The sequence below is a fragment of the Rattus norvegicus genome, chromosome 9 (genome assembly GCF_036323735.1).
Source record: "Rattus norvegicus strain BN/NHsdMcwi chromosome 9, GRCr8, whole genome shotgun sequence".
NCBI lineage: Eukaryota > Metazoa > Chordata > Mammalia > Rodentia > Muridae > Rattus > Rattus norvegicus.
Genome location: NC_086027.1, coordinates 25,437,136 through 25,454,438, shown reverse-complemented (window position 1 = coordinate 25,454,438; position 17,303 = coordinate 25,437,136). Strand labels below are relative to the sequence as shown.

General features: G+C 46.7%; 1 protein-coding gene across 1 annotated transcript in view; it reads left to right on the top strand.

The window, feature by feature from the left end:
* Window positions 1–3,115: 3,115 nt before the first annotated feature.
* The window catches only part of Tnfrsf21 (TNF receptor superfamily member 21), a 74,924-nt gene continuing 60,736 nt past the window's right edge, over window positions 3,116–17,303 (top strand). Inside the window, exon 1 of the mRNA NM_001108207.1 lies at window positions 3,116–3,658. Within this exon, the coding sequence (NP_001101677.1) occupies window positions 3,563–3,658 (96 nt within the window). The 5' untranslated portion in view covers window positions 3,116–3,562. The remainder of the gene's footprint in view (window positions 3,659–17,303) is intronic.

Here is a 17,303-nt window from a genome sequence, read left to right as displayed (position 1 = left end):
TCTGACCAACAACTTGGAGGTTTTCCACACCCAATACTAGGTTTTTTGGTAAGATAGCTTATGGCTGGCGCAGGGAGTATTTATTATAGCCCATGTCGGTGCAACACCATTTAAAGCACACACATGCAGTACATGCGTATATTTACACTTGTATATATTATATGTGTATGAATGTTTTGCCTGCATGCATGTACATGTAGGGCACGTGTGTCTGATGCCTAAGAAGAGGCCATCAGGTCCCCTGAACTGGATTTATACAGTTGTGAGCAGCCATGTGAATGAGGGAGACTGAGCCTGTGTCCTCTACAAGAGCAGTTAGTGTTTTTAACCACTCAGCGGCACTCCATTATGTATGTGTTTTAAAGTAAACATGAACTAACATTTCCTTTGGCCTTTTCAAACACACTTAGTCTTATTCATGCCTCTTCCCTCCTCTCTCTCTATTTTATTCTTCCCCTCCCATTAAAGTCCTGCCCTTCTTTTTACCTACTCACCCCTATCTCCCCCTCCACTATAACACAGCAAGTGCTCTTAACAGTAGGGCTCCCTCTCTCCAGCACCCCCGCCCCTGCCACACACTTTTTAGAACTGGAAATTTCCTACCGCTTCTGAAGGGAGTCAGGATGGAGTTTAGAAATACGGCAAACGGAGGAGAAGATGGCAAAACTGCTGCTGCCTTTAGACCACAGGGGTTTTAACTAGAAAACGGGGGAGGCCGGAAACATTGCAGGGTGCCTTAATTGGAAATATGCCTAGGGAATGGGAAACTCTGGGGATGACGAGCTTCAGACTAGGAAACCAGATTTGTACAGCATTGGGAGAAGTGTGAAAAGTTGAAATTCGGCTGGTGGTCAGAGGCAGTTCTTTTAAGGCAAGCATAAGATTGGTCCTGTTCAACTTGGCCTCGTCTGTTCCTCTCCATGTAAGCTATAGTCCTGCTTTATTAATACTTACCTTCTCTTTTTTTGGAATTTAGGCAGAAAATCCATTTTTTTTATGGTTGACTGTTTACCATTTATGAGTAAGTAAGGACATCTACATAGCCATATTGAATGTGTCGCTGTGAACTAATTAAAGCATTTTACAGTGTATCTTAAACATGCAATAGAGAAATGGCATTTTATATTCTAACTAGATTCAATATATATATATATATAATATAGTTTCTTTCTTTCTCTTTCTTTTTTTTTTTTTCTTAATTAGTAGTGAGCAAGAAGAACTGAATACATTGCGTGGAGAGGCATAGTGATTGCATGGCTGCAATTCAGGTGGGGGTGGGGCTGAGGGAGGATGAGTATGCCCTAGAGGCTAACATGAGCTACACAGCAAGATCTTGTTTAAAACAAAACCAAAAAGCAGCTGGCCAGCCAAACAAACTCCAACCCAAAGGCACATGAAAAATGGAATTCAGATGATTAGTGTCCCATAAGGACCTGATGGGATATGAAAGCAATACAAAGGATAAAATGAACGAACAGGTTAGAGCTGCGGTTACCCAAATTAAACTCTCGAAGCTTGGAAGAAAAAAATCATACATTGCCTCAAGTGACTCACATTTGCTTGCAAGGCGTCAGCTGGCCCCTTTTCTTTAATATCTCATTTTGTTTCCTTTTAAACAAAATCACATATGATAGTAGAGACCAATAATTTGAATTTTGGAAGAATTAATTGGCCCTATTATACATGGAAATGTAATAAACACTCCCTCAGTTTTGGCAGCCTCAGAGAGAGGGATAGGGAAATTCAAGTTGAAATATCATCCCCCTGCCCCAAATTCTGTATTTAAGGATAGCATTTTTCAGAACTTTTAAAAATTTTACTGGAGACTTAATATTACAACTTTCCCCTTCAGGGTTTATGGCCAAGAATTTTTTTTTTTTTTTACTGGCAGATGTTTGAAAGATCAGAGTATAATAAATCCTCACATTAATTTTTAAATACATTTCTTTCTTCCAAAGAATGCCGAGAAAGAGAACCAACTCTCAATGTACTAACGGGCAAGGGAGGAAATAGTTCCCCTACCACGGCAGCTTCGTCTTCTCTGTACGGGGGTTCCTCACTGCTGACATCAAAATTACCCAACGAGGGGGTTGGGGATTTAGCTCAGTAGTAGAGCGCTTGCCTAGGAAGCGCAAGGCCCTGGGTTCGGTCCCCAGCTCCGAAAAAAATAGAACCAAAAAAAAAAAATTACCCAACGAAAGCAAACTGAAAGAGGGGAGGTTTGTTCTGCACTTGACCTTAGCCAAAAGGCCGAGAAGCGATGGGAGGTTTGTTCTGGCTTACGGTTTCAGGGATATGTTTATTGCAGGAGAGGAAGGGGGCCGCTGGTCACATCGGATCTGCAGTCCGGAAGCAGGGGGAGCCACACATAAATGCCGAGAATACACCTGCTTTCTCCTCTTGATCCAGTGTGAGACCCCAGGACACCCCAAAACACAGCACAGGTTGGGAACCAACACACAGGTCTTTGTGTTTGGCAGTTGATGTGAGCTGCATGATTCTTGTTTTTTTCTTTTTTTCTAGTCTGTTTACTTAATTAATTTTTGAGACTGGATTTTGTTTTGTGAGCCAGGCTTGTGTGGAGCTCCAACGTTGGCTGGCCTGGAAGGGGAGAATTTCATATCTCAGCCGAAAGAATGCTTAATGACACCATTATGCTCAGATCGATCATTCATTCATTCATTCATTCATTCATTCATTCATTCATTCATTCACATCTTTGCATTAGATAGGAGTTATCTGTGTAACCCAGACTTTTCCTCCAACTCCAAATCCTCCTCCCTCAGCTTCCCTGGTAATGAAAATACAGGCGTGCGCCATCATGCTCAAGTTATATTGGCTGTCCTTAATACTTATGTTAGGAAAAGAAAATAGTCTCTGCTTTACATACAATCTACTTGGAATCATTTTTTAAAATATGTTGAGTCGGGATGAGGGCTGTGTGCAGGACTCGCGGTTTAACAAGCAAACGCAATTCCTCCAGCTAACGCCAAGGGGCATCCTCTCCTTCCACTCGGTTTCTGGTGCGCCTTGAGCTCTTTCCATCTGCACAAAGAGCCCGGCCTCCTCCCGGGTGACATCACAAAGGGTCGTTCTCCGCCCCTTCGGCACCACCACGTGTGTCCCCGAGCTGAGTGGCCATCCGACTCAGTCCCTCACCGGCCGGTCTGGGCAGCGGAGGAGACGAGTGGTTGGTAGTGGCTGGAAGCTTCGCTATGGGAAGTCGCTCTTTAGCACTGTCGCCGCTCGCCCTGCTCCCTGGTTCTCCGCAGCCGCTGTCGCTGGAGAGCACCGGGAGGCGCGGGTTGCAAGCGCGCCTGCTTCTCCCCGCCCGGGCGCCAGCGCCCCTGGGCAGGTGCTGAGCGCCTTCTCCGAGCCTCCCCTGCTGCCTCCCTCTTCCGCCTAGCCGCCTTGCTGCTGCAGTGCACATGGGCTGCTGGAGGTAGATGGGCTCACCGCCCGTGAGGCGGCGGTGGATGCGGCGCTGGGCAGAAACAGCCACCGATTCCAGCTGCCGTGGGGCCGAGCGCCCGGAGCGCCGCTGCGAGCCCCGGGCTCAGCCATGGGGACCTCCGCAAGCAGCATCACCGCCCTCGCCTCTTGCAGCCGCATCGCCGGCCAAGTTGGAGCCACGATGGTCGCCGGCTCCCTTCTCTTGGTGAGCGATCGGAGGGGACCCTAGGGTGGCGGCTACGTTCGAGCCTGTGTCCGGGAGCCGGGCGGGTCCTCAGGCCCGTAGTGCCGGAGGCGCGTGGTGGGACTAGCCAGGTTGGAAGGGTTGGTTACAGGGCAATAGCAAGACCGAGGAGGACTTCTACTAGATAATTTTTTTTTTATTAGTGGGGTGAGTTAAGACTAGGGAGTGTTACAGAATTATTTTTCTTGCCATCTGGTTGCTTGGAGGAGGCGCGAGAGGTGGCCGCCCCGGCGTCCTGCGCATTTCAGGGCTTTTGCCCCCGACTCGGCCTATCTCGTACCCCAACACCCAGCCTCACCCCAATATCATTCGCCGCCAGACCCTCGGCGTGGTGCGAGGCCCGAGTAGTCCTGTCAGTTGCCAGCTGCCGGTTGTGGCCGCTGCTTTGTCGCTACTGCAATGTCATGTCCGGATGCTACCGCAGTGGAGACAGCGGGACCGGTGCGCTCCGGACGCGAGCAACCGCTGCATGCTTCCGCGCGCGAGGCATTCCGGAGTAGGGCGCAGGCCACCCCTTGCTTCAGCTTCCTTGCTTCTCTCCTCCCTCTTGGCTCGGATGGGTCCTGATTTCTGCACGCCAAAAGAAGAAGAAGAAGGGGTGGGGAGAGAGGAAGGACCCAGAGACCCAGGCGCCTCTAAAGCACCGGCTTGGAGCCAACCGGCGCTCTGGCTCTCAGTAGAGGGGGAGGGGAAAGAGCTACATAAAGGAGAATTAATTTTCTCCATCCTTTTCTTATTTCTCCTTTTCTGTGTTTAGACATGTCACCACGCAAGATGATGCAGGCTCTCTCAGCACCCAAATCTGGGGCGTGCCGGGATCGCGATTCTCCATCACTTTATCTGATCAAAGCCTGACATCATCCCTTACCCAAAACTTACCCCCAGCTGGCCCTTTATTTCCAATACTGGGGCCAAGTGGGGAATTAGGTGGAAGAAAATTGGAATTCAAACCCTTGAGACGCCATAAACCAGCCATGCCTTTCATCCCTGCAGGGAGGAGGAAGATTGTTAACTAAAAACTAAACAAAAACAAGAAAGAGCTTGTTTTCATGGTTGGGCTGTGTAAGGGAAGGCAGGCCTCTTGTCTCCTTCCCCTAAAGGGCTTACTGACTGGCCAGCCAAGATCTGGGGCTTCCATCATTACAGTTGCTATGGCCTGGGAATTCATGCTACAGAACACCCCCCCCCACCCTCGTGTGTGTGTGTGTGTGTGTGTGTGTGTGTGTGTGTGTGTGTGTGTGTGTGTGTATGTGAGAGGGGGGGGGGAAGAGAGGGGCTAAAGAAAGTTTGTTGTTCTTAGCATTTATGAGATCAATCTCAGTGTCCCTTGGGAGACTCTTTTCTGTCCTTTTATAACAATGGCAAAGTCCCAGTCCCTTAAACAAGTGTGGGTAGTAAACAATCAGAGAGTCCTTGGGACAGTGTCAGATTGAGGGAGTTCATGGGAGCGCTGATTCTAAGGTCCCTTGCTGAGTTCTCTCTAAAGGCCTTAGACCTGCTTTGCTCACTGCTGTGTGCCCCTGCCCCACACAGATATAATCCTTGTAGATTAGTCCTCACTCAGTCTGAAATTAGTTATTGCTCAATGTGTAGTAATGATCAAACAGAACTCACCCACAAATTGCACACCAGATTTGCAACTGAGGACCTGACGACCTAAGTTTGACAGTTAAATGAAGTTTATGAAGGGTTTTTAGAGGCAATCTTGAGGTGATAATACGACAGGGTCCCTTGATCTCCTCCTAACTACAGAGAAAAGGCTTTTTTAAATTAATGGAGTAGGTGGAGTATGGGGATACGCCAGGAACCATGGGGAGGTACGCAATGACCTTCTCCTCCATCCCCACTTTGGACAGTCCAGTCACCAGGATGGGCTCTGTTTCTGTGCGCCCTGTTGGTAATTTTGGCCACATTAAGGGCAGACACCCGGTGCAACATGGTGTGAGGACACAGAGGTTAATGCTGTGCATATACAGTGTGGTTAGATGAAGAAATAGCCATGCCAGTGGATCATCTCACAATGGCTTCCAGGTACCCTTCTCTTGTTTTTCCATAGCAGTCTTTGTTATTTTTTTGTGGCATTTTTTCTTTTAAGCATGATGACCTAGCTACACAAAAGCTTACTACAGGCTCTTATACGTATGCGCATTGTATGAACTTGTTGAGAGAGCACCGTGGTGATTTATCCAGAGTATCTCCTTCATCCCCAACATCCCTGACAGACAGGCGTTGCCTCCGTTCTATAGGTGAGAAAATAGCCTCCAAGAATTTTACTGGTCCGGTGTAGTATGTGGTGACTGGGCTGGAACTCCCTGGCTCCTACTGTCTCTCACCTGGGTATCGCACTGCTCGTTTCACAACTTCGAGTTGCTTGATGGGTGTAGAGGAGGATGGCTGGCAGAAAGCTGAGATGGTGGCTTGACTAATTGGAAACTATAAGCGAGAAGTCCACAAGGACCTTTGGAACGTCTCATTCTTGTTGCTTGCATTTCTGTTGCTGATGCGTTGACGGTCAGTATCCTGTTTGGAAGTTACTCGCAAACTGAGACACAGCGTACACAGGTTCCAGGCCAAAGTTCTGTAAGTGGGACATTTAGTTTCGTGGTGGTTTAGGGATTGTCCTTGAAGGACTTGCCCACTGCAATGCTGGACGCAGGCAGATGTGCCTCCTGCCTTTAAGGAGGTTTTTTTTTTTTTTTTTGACTATGCAGAAAAGCCAATTGCAAGGGCCGTCAAGGGAAGAAAGCAACATCCTAGGTAATGACGTTGGGTTTGAAGCTTTGGAAACTACCATGATCCGCAGACTGAGAATTCCTGCACAGGAGGCACAGGGAACACAGCAGAAGAGGGAGTGAAAGGATTCTAAAAGCCAGAGGGACAGAAGTCTGCTGTGAGATCGTGTCTCCTGGAAATGTCAGGGAAGGTTCACACATGAAGTCTTAACAACATGGCTGCCTAAACAGGACCTGAACAGGGATAACAGGAGTAGACAGGCTAACACAGAAGGGGGCAACCTCATAGGGCCTCAGCCCTAGACAAAAAATTAGAAATGTGGGCAACTAAGGAATATATGTGTGTGTGTATAATATATACGCACTGGGGGGTTGGGGATTTAGCTCAGTGGTAGAGCGCTTGCCTAGCAAGCGCAAGGCCCTGGGTTCAGTCCCCAGCTCCGGAAAAAAAGAAAAAAAAATATATACGCACTTATACAAACATACACATACATATATGTGTGGGTGTGAATATATTACATATGCATTACACACATGTGCAAATATGTAATCTATGTAACAGCAATCGAAAATGATGCCATGAATTTGAGTAGTGCAAGGTGGAAACACTAAAGGGGTTGGAGAGAGGAAAGGGAAGAGGGAAAAGAATTCCAGACAGAGGGACCATTTACTTAGTAGGTTGTGCAGTTGTCGGGCCATCCCTTTTCCCGGCAGCTGGTATCTTACCATTTCCCTTTGTATTCATTATTATTTTTTTCTTTTGCTGGTGGGAAATGGTGGGACACCTCATCGAACTATCTGTCTGCCTAGAAAGTCCCAAGTGTTACTGCTGGCCACTGCTACTGTGTTCTACCTCTGACCTTCATCTATCACAATAAATGGCTGCCTGCCTGGACAGGATTGAGTGTGTGTGTGTGGTGTGTGTGTGTGTGGTCATCTGGGGTGTGGTGTGTGTGGTGTGTGTCTGTGTGTGGTGTGTGTGTGTGTGGTGTGTGTGTGTGTATGGTGTGGGTGTGTGGGGTGTGTGTGGGGGTGTGTGTGGTGTGTGTCTGTGGTGTGTTGTGTGTGTGTGTTTTTGTGTGAGTGTGGTCATCTGGGGTGGTATTGTGGTGTGTGTGTGTGTGTGTGTGGTCATCTGGGGTGGTATTGTGGTGTGTGTGTGTGTGTGTGTGGTCATCTGGGGTGGTATTGTGGGGTGTGTGTGTGTGTGTGTGTGTGTGTGGTCATCTGGGGTGTGGTGTGGTGCTCAAGTTCAAGGCTTGCTGACACATCCAGTTAGAATATGAAATCAGAGCTGGCGTATGTACAGAGGGCTTTCTCCCTTTTATATACTTTAATGTAGCATCTTAGACTGTGGAAGCTGTTACTGATCTAACACCCCACACAGCTTGGCTGAGGGAAAGAACAGCCTACACTGAGGAAGTGACTATTTTCCATGTTACCAGATCTACACGGTGCACCGCCTCTGAGCGAGGCGACATGCTAGGCAGTGATGAAGTTGAACTAGAACCTTGGCATGAAGCTAGTTTCTACGGCTTATAAAACATTTGGCTGGGGTCAACGGACCAATGGGTGAGCATGCTAGACCCCTCGAGAGACAGATATCTCACAATGTTCATGTCTTCAAAATGTGAAATCTGTCAGAGGAGGGAAACAGTTCTATTTTGGAAAACTTTCCAGTCTTGGAATAACGTATCTTAGTTGACTTATGGGAAATCAGTAACGAGGTAGCCCAAGCAACCCAGAACTTGTCCTGGATTGAACAATTCCTGATTTTACCTCATATGTTATTCCCACAATCAAAGTGTAGAATAGGATCAGGCTTTTTCATTTACACCAATGGAATATGTCTGACTCTCAAGTTCAGTGACAGACAGACAGCCTTCATCACAATTAAGCAATTAAGCTGAATCTACAAGAAAAAATTTTTTTTCAAATAAGATATATACTTAGCATGGAAAAAAAAACCCTCTGTGATTACATGGGCACAGGTCCCTTACACATTTGGACAATGTCTTATCAGTTAGATAAGTGAGCATGGGGGCTAGTTTGCTGCAGCCTTCCCCAGTGGTCAGGAGTGGGTTTGACTTCTGGGCTGGGTCTTTATTAGAGGTTGGGATTTGGAGACATCACGCCTTGACTTTGTACTTGACTCCGTCCTGAGGTGAGGCAAAGCTTCTCGGGAAGCTTAGTAGAAAAGCTGCAAATGGCTTTGTGCTTACTCAGCCATCGGCAAACCGTAATTGGCTTACGTAAAGCTCACTAGTATTATTATTTTTTTCTTTTGGTGACGGGAAACGGTGAGATGCATCATCAAACTCTTCAAGGGCCAGGGTGAATGGAGTGACTTTTCCTTGAGTAAACAGTTCTGCCTATTTTCCAGAAAGCACTAATAATACTCTGTTGGCACGCTCACCCCCCCCCTCCACCCCACCCCAGGCCTGGCAAATTGCGGTAATGCCAGGTCACCACCAGCAACTTCTTGGCAAACTCAGGTGCTTCTCTTCTGTGACCAGAAGAGCCCAGATTAGCTCAGAGCTTTGGTGGGGTGTCTGGTGTTCATTTGGAGTCGAGTCCGTTGGAGCATGAGACACAGACGTATTGGATGGACAGAAGGACAACTGAAGCCATTAGCAGGAGCAGCTTGGTCTCAGTTTTCAATCTTCCCCGAGTGTCAGCAGGAGGCTGGACTTGCTTGCTCCTGCATGAGAGGCCACTGAGCTTGTGTTCTTTAGGACTAGGGGCAAGATCATGAATAAACACTGGCTTTCTCCAGTGTTTATATTTGTCAAATACCTAAAAATCAACAGGATCTTAAATTGGCTTGAAGGCTGCTACCTGGTTGGCCAGTGATTATTAACCCGGAGGAGGTTGGCAGATGTCCAGAAACATGGGTGGGGCCTCTGCCTATGGAGAGAGGTTTTGATGACCAGGCTGTTGGTCAAAGGCAGATGCTCAGTCGACATCCACGAGGAGTGCAGAGGTCGGGTCGCGTGTGTCCTGGTTGGAGACAGCATTGTCTGTAACGTTGGGAAAGCTGTGCACAGGGAGCTCTCGGGAAGGCGTGGGATGTAGCAGGAGCTGGGTGGGTAAGCTGGCAGGATGCTGCCCCGCGTCCTTTCATCTTCTTTTCAGAATAGTTGCCAACTATGTGTGACCCTTCCCCGGCCTGAGACAAATAAAAAAGAATGGAGAGGCCTGTGGGCTAACCAAATCAGAACAAGACTAATGTAGATATGAGATATGTCTATATAGGTTTCCATTTGTTCTTCTTCAACCAGGACCACGGTGATAGCTCTGTTGCTTGGCAACATTTGCAGTCTGTTTGAAGGGAAAAGGAACACGGGCTTGATACATTTAGGTGAGGACATGGAGGGTGTCCATGTGTCCTGGACTCGAGGGAGCAGCTGTGAAGTCAGTAGATCTTGTATGCTAGGAGTATTCAGAGGAGGGCTAAACAAATGGCTGGTAACCATTCACATTGGGATATTATTTAATTTATATATTATATAAAGTATTATGTAATATTCTCATTAATATATTATATAAACAGTCCTCATTTATTGAGTACTTATCACTGCATTGAATATCTTCTCTTAAAGCACTAACTACAGCATGCATTTTTACAAGTCCCGGAGGTCACAGTTTTAGCCCCATTTTACAGTATATTCCAGAATAAGGTTTGATAGAGTTTTTGCTCTCGGCCAAGGGCTAGGTACCGGATGGTTCACTTGGATTTCCCATACGTTTGTTTCCTCTAAAGGGAATGGCTTTACCCAAGAGTCGAGCACGGCTCGTTTTATTTTCTGACTTTCACAGTGGTGCCTGCATGGTTTGCCAAAACTCCCGGTGAGAGCATGGCCTGTGGGAGTTGGAAGGGGAGGGCGCGGAGACATGGGCGAGCATTTTCCTATGGTGTGACTCTGACGGACCATGGTGCCACGGCTGAGATGGAAAGACACTCCAGCAAGTTGAAACGTTATAAATAGGGAATGGGCGTGTTGCTCTCCTGCAGCCCTGGGTCACTTTGAAAAATATTTGCTTAATGAGTAATAGTGCGGTGTGGGCTCCACTTTGCTGGGCAGTTAGTTTCTGCTCCCCTCTTCTGAGCACCTGAGGACCTGCTAGGGTCGTCTTTGTTGCCAGTGTGACACTCTGTACGGGATAAGTTAATAGCTTGTGCCAGCCATGACTAGTATTTGTTCATTTTCCACCCCAGTTCTCTGGGAAGTGGATTTAATTCCATGGTTTGAACGATTTGTATGATGAATGGAATGGGTCGGTTGCCACAGTTACTGGAGGCACCTTCATAAGCAAGCTGTTGGAGAAAAAAATTCAGAGCCTCATACGTGTGTAGGGTATGTTTCAATCATATAGCTCTCCAACTCCCCTCCCATTCCGACTTCTCTCAACACCAACCCCCTCATCACCTTTCCCTCCCAATTTCATGGGCTCTTTTTCTAAACCTACTAAGTCCATGCACCCGTAGGTAGTTAGGTAGGTAAGACTATCTACTGGGGCGTGGACAACCTATCAGGAGCCCATCCTCGAAGAAAATGGAGTCTCCCTCTCCAAACAGTCATCAGTTCCCAACAGTTCCTCAGCTAGGGGTGAGACTTTGTGGCTCCTTCTCCTGCCCACGCAGGCTTTTGGCTGGTTTTTGGTCTTGTACAGGTCTCGTGCATGTGGTCGCAGCCACTATGAATTCATGTGTGCAGTGGTCTCGCATTTCTAGCACATACTGTTTCACTACAGTCATACGGTTCTTTTGGATCTTACACATTTTCTCCTCCCCTCTTCTGTGAGATCCCTGGGCCTGGTAGGGAGGGGCTGTGATACATGGGTCCCATTGAGCACTGAGCACTCTACAGTATTGTATTCTCTGTCCATTGACCAGGCGTAGGTCTCTTTATTGATCCTCACCCACTACACTGTTGGAAGGAGAGGGAGCTATGCTAATTAAATGAGTTTTGAAGTCTGTTGAAATATCGCCTTAGCAGACCAAAGAAAGACAAAAGGTGGAGGAAATGATTTGATTATTAGTCCCAGAAAAGAGATTGGAACTATGGTCTCCCAAGAATCATTGTGACAAGACCACTGTCTGGTTTCACTACAGACATAACTGTCTCTGCCCAGCAAGGGGTCAGAGAGGCAGGAGGGCACAAGACAAGGAAACTTAAGGCAAGGATGACAGGTTTCCAGAACAGTCCAACTAGTGTGTTTGTATTTATTTTTGTCCCACTTTTCTTTCCGTAATTATTTCCCTTTCTCTTACAGGGTTGTATTTGTGGTTTTCACCGACTTCCTAAAGACAAGGGCTATCTATTAAGTGACAGGCATGATCAGGGTGTGGGTATATAGAAGTGGAAGGTTATCTATAGCCTCCTCTTGGAGTTCATAGAAAAGGTGATGTTTCATGGTAATCAACAAAAAGCAGAAGGGAGTGGATTTCAGTGGACGGGAATGGAATGTGGAGTAGCCCCAGTGTAGGACAGGATCTGTGTCATGTGGGACCCTTGAAGGCATGAAGATGTTTTTCAGTGCAGGGGAGAAGCAGGGTAATAACATGGCTTGAAACATTTCTTTTTAAACTTACATATTTGTTTATTTGAGAGAAAGATTGTGTGTGTGTGTGTGTGTGCCTGTGCATGCATGGGGGGAGGGGGAGGGAGGGGGAGATAGAGGGGAGAAAGGGAGGGAGGAAGGGAGAGAGAGAGAGAGAGAGAGGAGAGAGAGAGAGAGAGAGAGAGAGAGAGAGAGAGAGAGAGAGAGAGAGAGAGAGAGAGATGCATGTATGTGCAGGTGGCCTCAGAGGCCAGAAAGGGTATCGCGTCTCCAAAATCTCATGTTCCTGGCAGTCTTGAGACACTAATCACTAATATAGGCCCTGGGAGCCAAATTCCAGTCCTCTGCAAGAGCAGCAAGTGCTTAACCACTGAGCATCACTTCCACCTGCAAACATTTTTTAAAAAAGTTTTAATTACTCCGTAGAGAATTTCATTTGGTGTATTTCGATTCTATTGCCCCCACCCCCACCTCAGAAGCTCCTTCTAGATCCTCCCCACCTCGTTACTTACCCAACTTTCTCTTCCTCTCTCGCCTCCTTGCATCGAGTACAGTTTGTGTTGGCTAACTACTTTTGGGTCTCAGGCCACAGGCAGTAAGGGAAACAAACGAACCCGTGTCTCGTACTGAGGATGGATCCTAGGGCTTTTACATCCTGAGCAAGTGCTCTACCCCTGAGTTATACTCTCAGCTCTCAGATCACTCCGGAAGCCTGGTGGAGGAGGGAAGCGGGAGGCCGGCTGCTCTCACAGGGTGGAGATCAAGGTCCAGGGGTCGTGGCAGTGAAGATGAATTTTCGGGAATTTTCTGGTGGCGTTAGGCGGCGGGTGGCGTCAAAGAGGCAGCGTCCTAGGTTCTTACGTTAAAGTCTGTGATTGGAAGGATGAGGCGGGTAGAATGCGAACCCTCAGGAGGCGGTGGTGTTTAGGGAGTAAGTTTGAGGTGTCTATGACGAACTTCACTGGCTTGGGCCTTTATTTTGCTGTTTAAACATTGCTGATGCTCTGCAGGTCCGAGGCGCCTTGAGCCATGGCGACCGTCACCAGGCGCTTGGGCTGCCGTCATTCCTCCCCCGCATCCAGCTGCACAGACATCTGTATAGACTGCAATGCTCCGTTTGCATTTAGGTTGATTCCTCCGTCTGCGTTCCCCAGAGTGGCATTGCCAGGTCAGAGGAGACGAATGAGTGGTTTTTATGGCGCTCGCTGCAGATTGCCAGCTTGTTTTTCAGGAAGACAATCAATTCAGAACGCCACCCGCCACCTAGAAACGTGCTTTCTAGCCCGCGAACCTGCCAGGACGTGGCTTTCTCATTTCAAATTACTTATCCTCTTTTTTTAATTCAGATACGTAGGGACCTTTGGTGTGTCTCTGTGACCGTTTAGTCATTTCTAGGGACATAATAAACTTACTTGCCTGATGCTCGCCTTTGAGTGGCTCACGGTCTCACTATCGAGGAGAAGTTACGCTAACTTATTTTTTTATTAATTCTATTTATCTTTCCTATTATAGGCTCTTATTAGCTATATATGGCACTGATTTACCTTCTATTCGCTTTTTATGCTTACGTTTATGTATTTGCATTGTATGTGTACATGCATGTGGTCATCTCCAGGTCACAGGACACGGGTGGGGGTTAGAGACAATTTGTGAAGTCTCTGGGTCCTGGGGATAGAACTCTCCACCTGTCAGGCTCACTTCACTGTTAAGCCCCATTGTCCACTGATCCATTTCACCAGCACTATATTCTATTTTTAATATTACTAGAATAACATGAACATTAGGATTGTGCTATTAAACCTTTTCCTTTCTTGGTCTTTTCCCCACCCTATTTTTGTTAGGGCAGGTAGTTTTAAAGATCTTGATTGCTTTGAATTTTATAATGTTATTGGTTGACTGTTGGGCTTGTTGATGTTTCTGGATATTGACATCGTATTTGTGGTGGGAGTCCCCTCGGTGTGTTCTGAAGGGTGTCTGCACACGCGTGTGATGGATTTTGTGGGTAAACACACAGGGGAGCTGGGTACAGCTGATTCGCCATTTCAGGCTGTTCTTCTGTGGAGTCTCCTGGAACTTGTGATAATTGATATATTAATTGTACCCATCCAGGAGAAGAAATAAGGAGTATTTTCTGAACTCTAGACTAAGGGATCAGTAATCTTTTTCTGTAAAGTGCCGGGCAGTATGTTTATCTTTTGGTATCTGTGGTAACTACTTAATTCCACCTTTGTGCGGACATTGTATCACCTTTGTGCCAGGCAAGGGCAGACAATGTCTCGAAGAATGAGCCTGGCTGTGTTTCAACAAAACTTTATTTGTTGGTACTGAAATTTGAATTTCATATAGTTTCCACCGCCACTACATTATTATTCTTCTCATCCCTCCTCACCTCCCAGCTGTTCAGACTATAAAACCATTGTAGGCCTATGGACTACACAGAAATAGACAGTGATAGGGCCCAGCCTGCTTCTAGACCAGGACACTAATATAGTGTGAGACCGAAGTGGGGAAACTCACTTTGGAAAACCCTTACTTAATTGTGCTCTGGGCAGCTAAAGTGAGATTATTAACAGTAAATCCGTTCTCCTTCATGTTTTTTTTTTTTTGTTATAAACCAAGGTTTATTTCACTTTAATTAATTAACTTAGTTTAAGATAGAGTCTCAGGTTGACTAGGTTGACCCACGGCTAGCCTTGAGCTGCCTCCATTTTAAGTGCTGGGATTACAGTGTGTGCTGGTCGCAGACCTCAGGGTTTGCACACACCAGGCAAGCGCTGTTATAGCTGAGCAAGCAAATCCCCCAGAACCTCAAGTGCTTGCTTGCTTGTTTGTTTTTAATATAGCGTGAAAGGTAGCCTTGCCTTTTCTTGTCCTTATTTTGACGTCTGCTTTAAAAACAAACCTCTACAGTTGTGTTCTGTGTTCAGAGAAGTGAGTTTCAGGATTATAACCTTTTATTAAGTTAAATAAAAGAAGTAGCCAAATTTTCGGTGTTTGAGAAAGAATCTCCCTGTGGAAATCAGCCCAAATAGGAACTCAGTGTCTAGCCCAAGCTGGCCTTGGATTTTGTGATGCTCCTCCTTTTAAATCCTAAGTTCTGGGATCATAAGCAGGTACCACCATGTACATAGGCATGTAGCACCGTGTACATAGTCATGCACCACCATGTACATAGGCATGTAGCACCGTGTACATAGTCATGCACCACCATGTGCATAGGCATGCACCACCATGTACATAGGCATGCACCACCATGTACATAGGCATGTACCATCATGTACATAGGCATGTAGCACCGTGTACATAGTCATGCACCACCATGTGCATAGGCATGCACCACCATGTACATAGGCATGCACCACCATGTACATAGGCATGTACCACCATGTACATAGGCATGTAGCACCGTGTACATAGTCATGCACCACCATGTGCATAGGCATGCACCACCATGTACATAGGCATGCACCACCATGTACATAGGCATGTACCACCATGTACATAGGCACGTGCCACCATGTACATAGGCATGTAGCACCATGTACATAGGCATGCGCCACCATGTACATAGGCATGTAGCACCATGTACATAGGCATGTAGCACCATGTACATAGGCATGCACCATCATGTACATAGGTATGTAGCACCATGTACATAGATATATACCACCGTGTACATAGGCATGTAGCACCGTTTACATAGGCATGCACCACCATGTACATAGTCATGTAGCATCGTGCACATAGGCATGTACCACCATGTACATAGGCATGCACCATCATGTACATAGGCATGTAGCACCATGTACATAGGCATGCACCATCATGTACATAGGCATGTAGCACCATGTACATAGATATATACCACCGTGTACATAGGCATGCAGCACCATGTACATAGGCATGCAGCACCATGTACATAGGCATGTACCACCGTGTACATAGGCATGTACCACCATGTACATAGGCATGCAACACCATGTACATAGGCATGTACCATCATGTACACAGGCATGCACCTAGCTGGCAGTTTTTGTTTTATTTTGTTTCGAGCCAGTTTTGCTGTGGATCCCCGCCTCACTTTGAACACACTGTGTATACCAATCTGGCCTTGAAGTACACCAAGTTGGCTTTGAACCCACTGTATACATCAAGCTGGGCCTGAACTTGGGATCTTTCCTGTGCCTTTGTCCCTGGAGTGCTGGAACTACAGTGTGTGCTGCTCTGTGGAGTTGGACTACACCTTAAAAGAAAAAATCTAGAGTTTGGAGACTGGAAATATAAGCTGACTGGCACACACAGCCCTGGATTTAATTGCAGCATGACAAATAATACGCAAATAAAAAGGGAAAAAATTCTTGAATTTTTGTTATGGATCTCAGGAGTAGTGTGCTTAAGATACCATTGAGATGTTTTAAAAGATTGTCTAATCTCAAGGAAACAAACTTAAAGTCTGGTAAGACAGTAAATTGGTGGGAATGATAATTTCCCAAACTAATATTCAGCCAACAATTACCATGTCAGACATGTTCTCCATGTTTACCCACTAATTATAAAAACAACTTAGAACGGTAGTTATTATTGCTGTGCCCATTTTACAGGAGAGGAGGTAGAGGCTCTCTCTATTCCCAGGCTAGAAGAATAGAGGAAATGTAAATTTGCCTGCTCTTAGCCCAGAAGCCAGATTCACCAGCTGACACTAACTCGATTCCCTCCTGACCCCATCTGCTTTGAAGATAGCTACAGGTTGGAAGGCTGGATTCCACAGGACTGACTCTGATGCCAGGTATTAATAGCAAAATCCAGGTGGTAACCTGTGCTTTGTGTTGTCTGACTGTTAGTCAGAGTTCCCACGGCCCTCTGGGGTTCAGTCAACTTGGAAGCATGGCCTCACGTATCTCAGGGAAACACTTCTTGAATATCCCTCTCTTCTGTATGAAGGAGATCGGTGATAAAGCAGCTTGAGAAGGCATGCTTAGGGCAGCCATATAGGAAACACTGAGGAGCTGTGACGCTACTGCGTGTGCTCCGGGCACACTGCCCTCTGGGTCTTTGCCCTGTGAGCTCTCTGAACCTTGTCCTTTCAGGGTTTTATGGAGGCGCCATTTCGTAGGCATAATTGACTACGTCATCAGCCATTGGTGACTAACTTAACCTTCAACCCCTCGCCTCATCCCAGGTCGCCATCTTGGTGGCGCCATTTCAGAGCTTCCATCCCCTGTCACCTTATCACCACACCCTATTTACTTTGAGCTTTCCCACTTGGCCATGGGAACCATGGGAAGAGGCCAAATCTGTATTCCTTATTA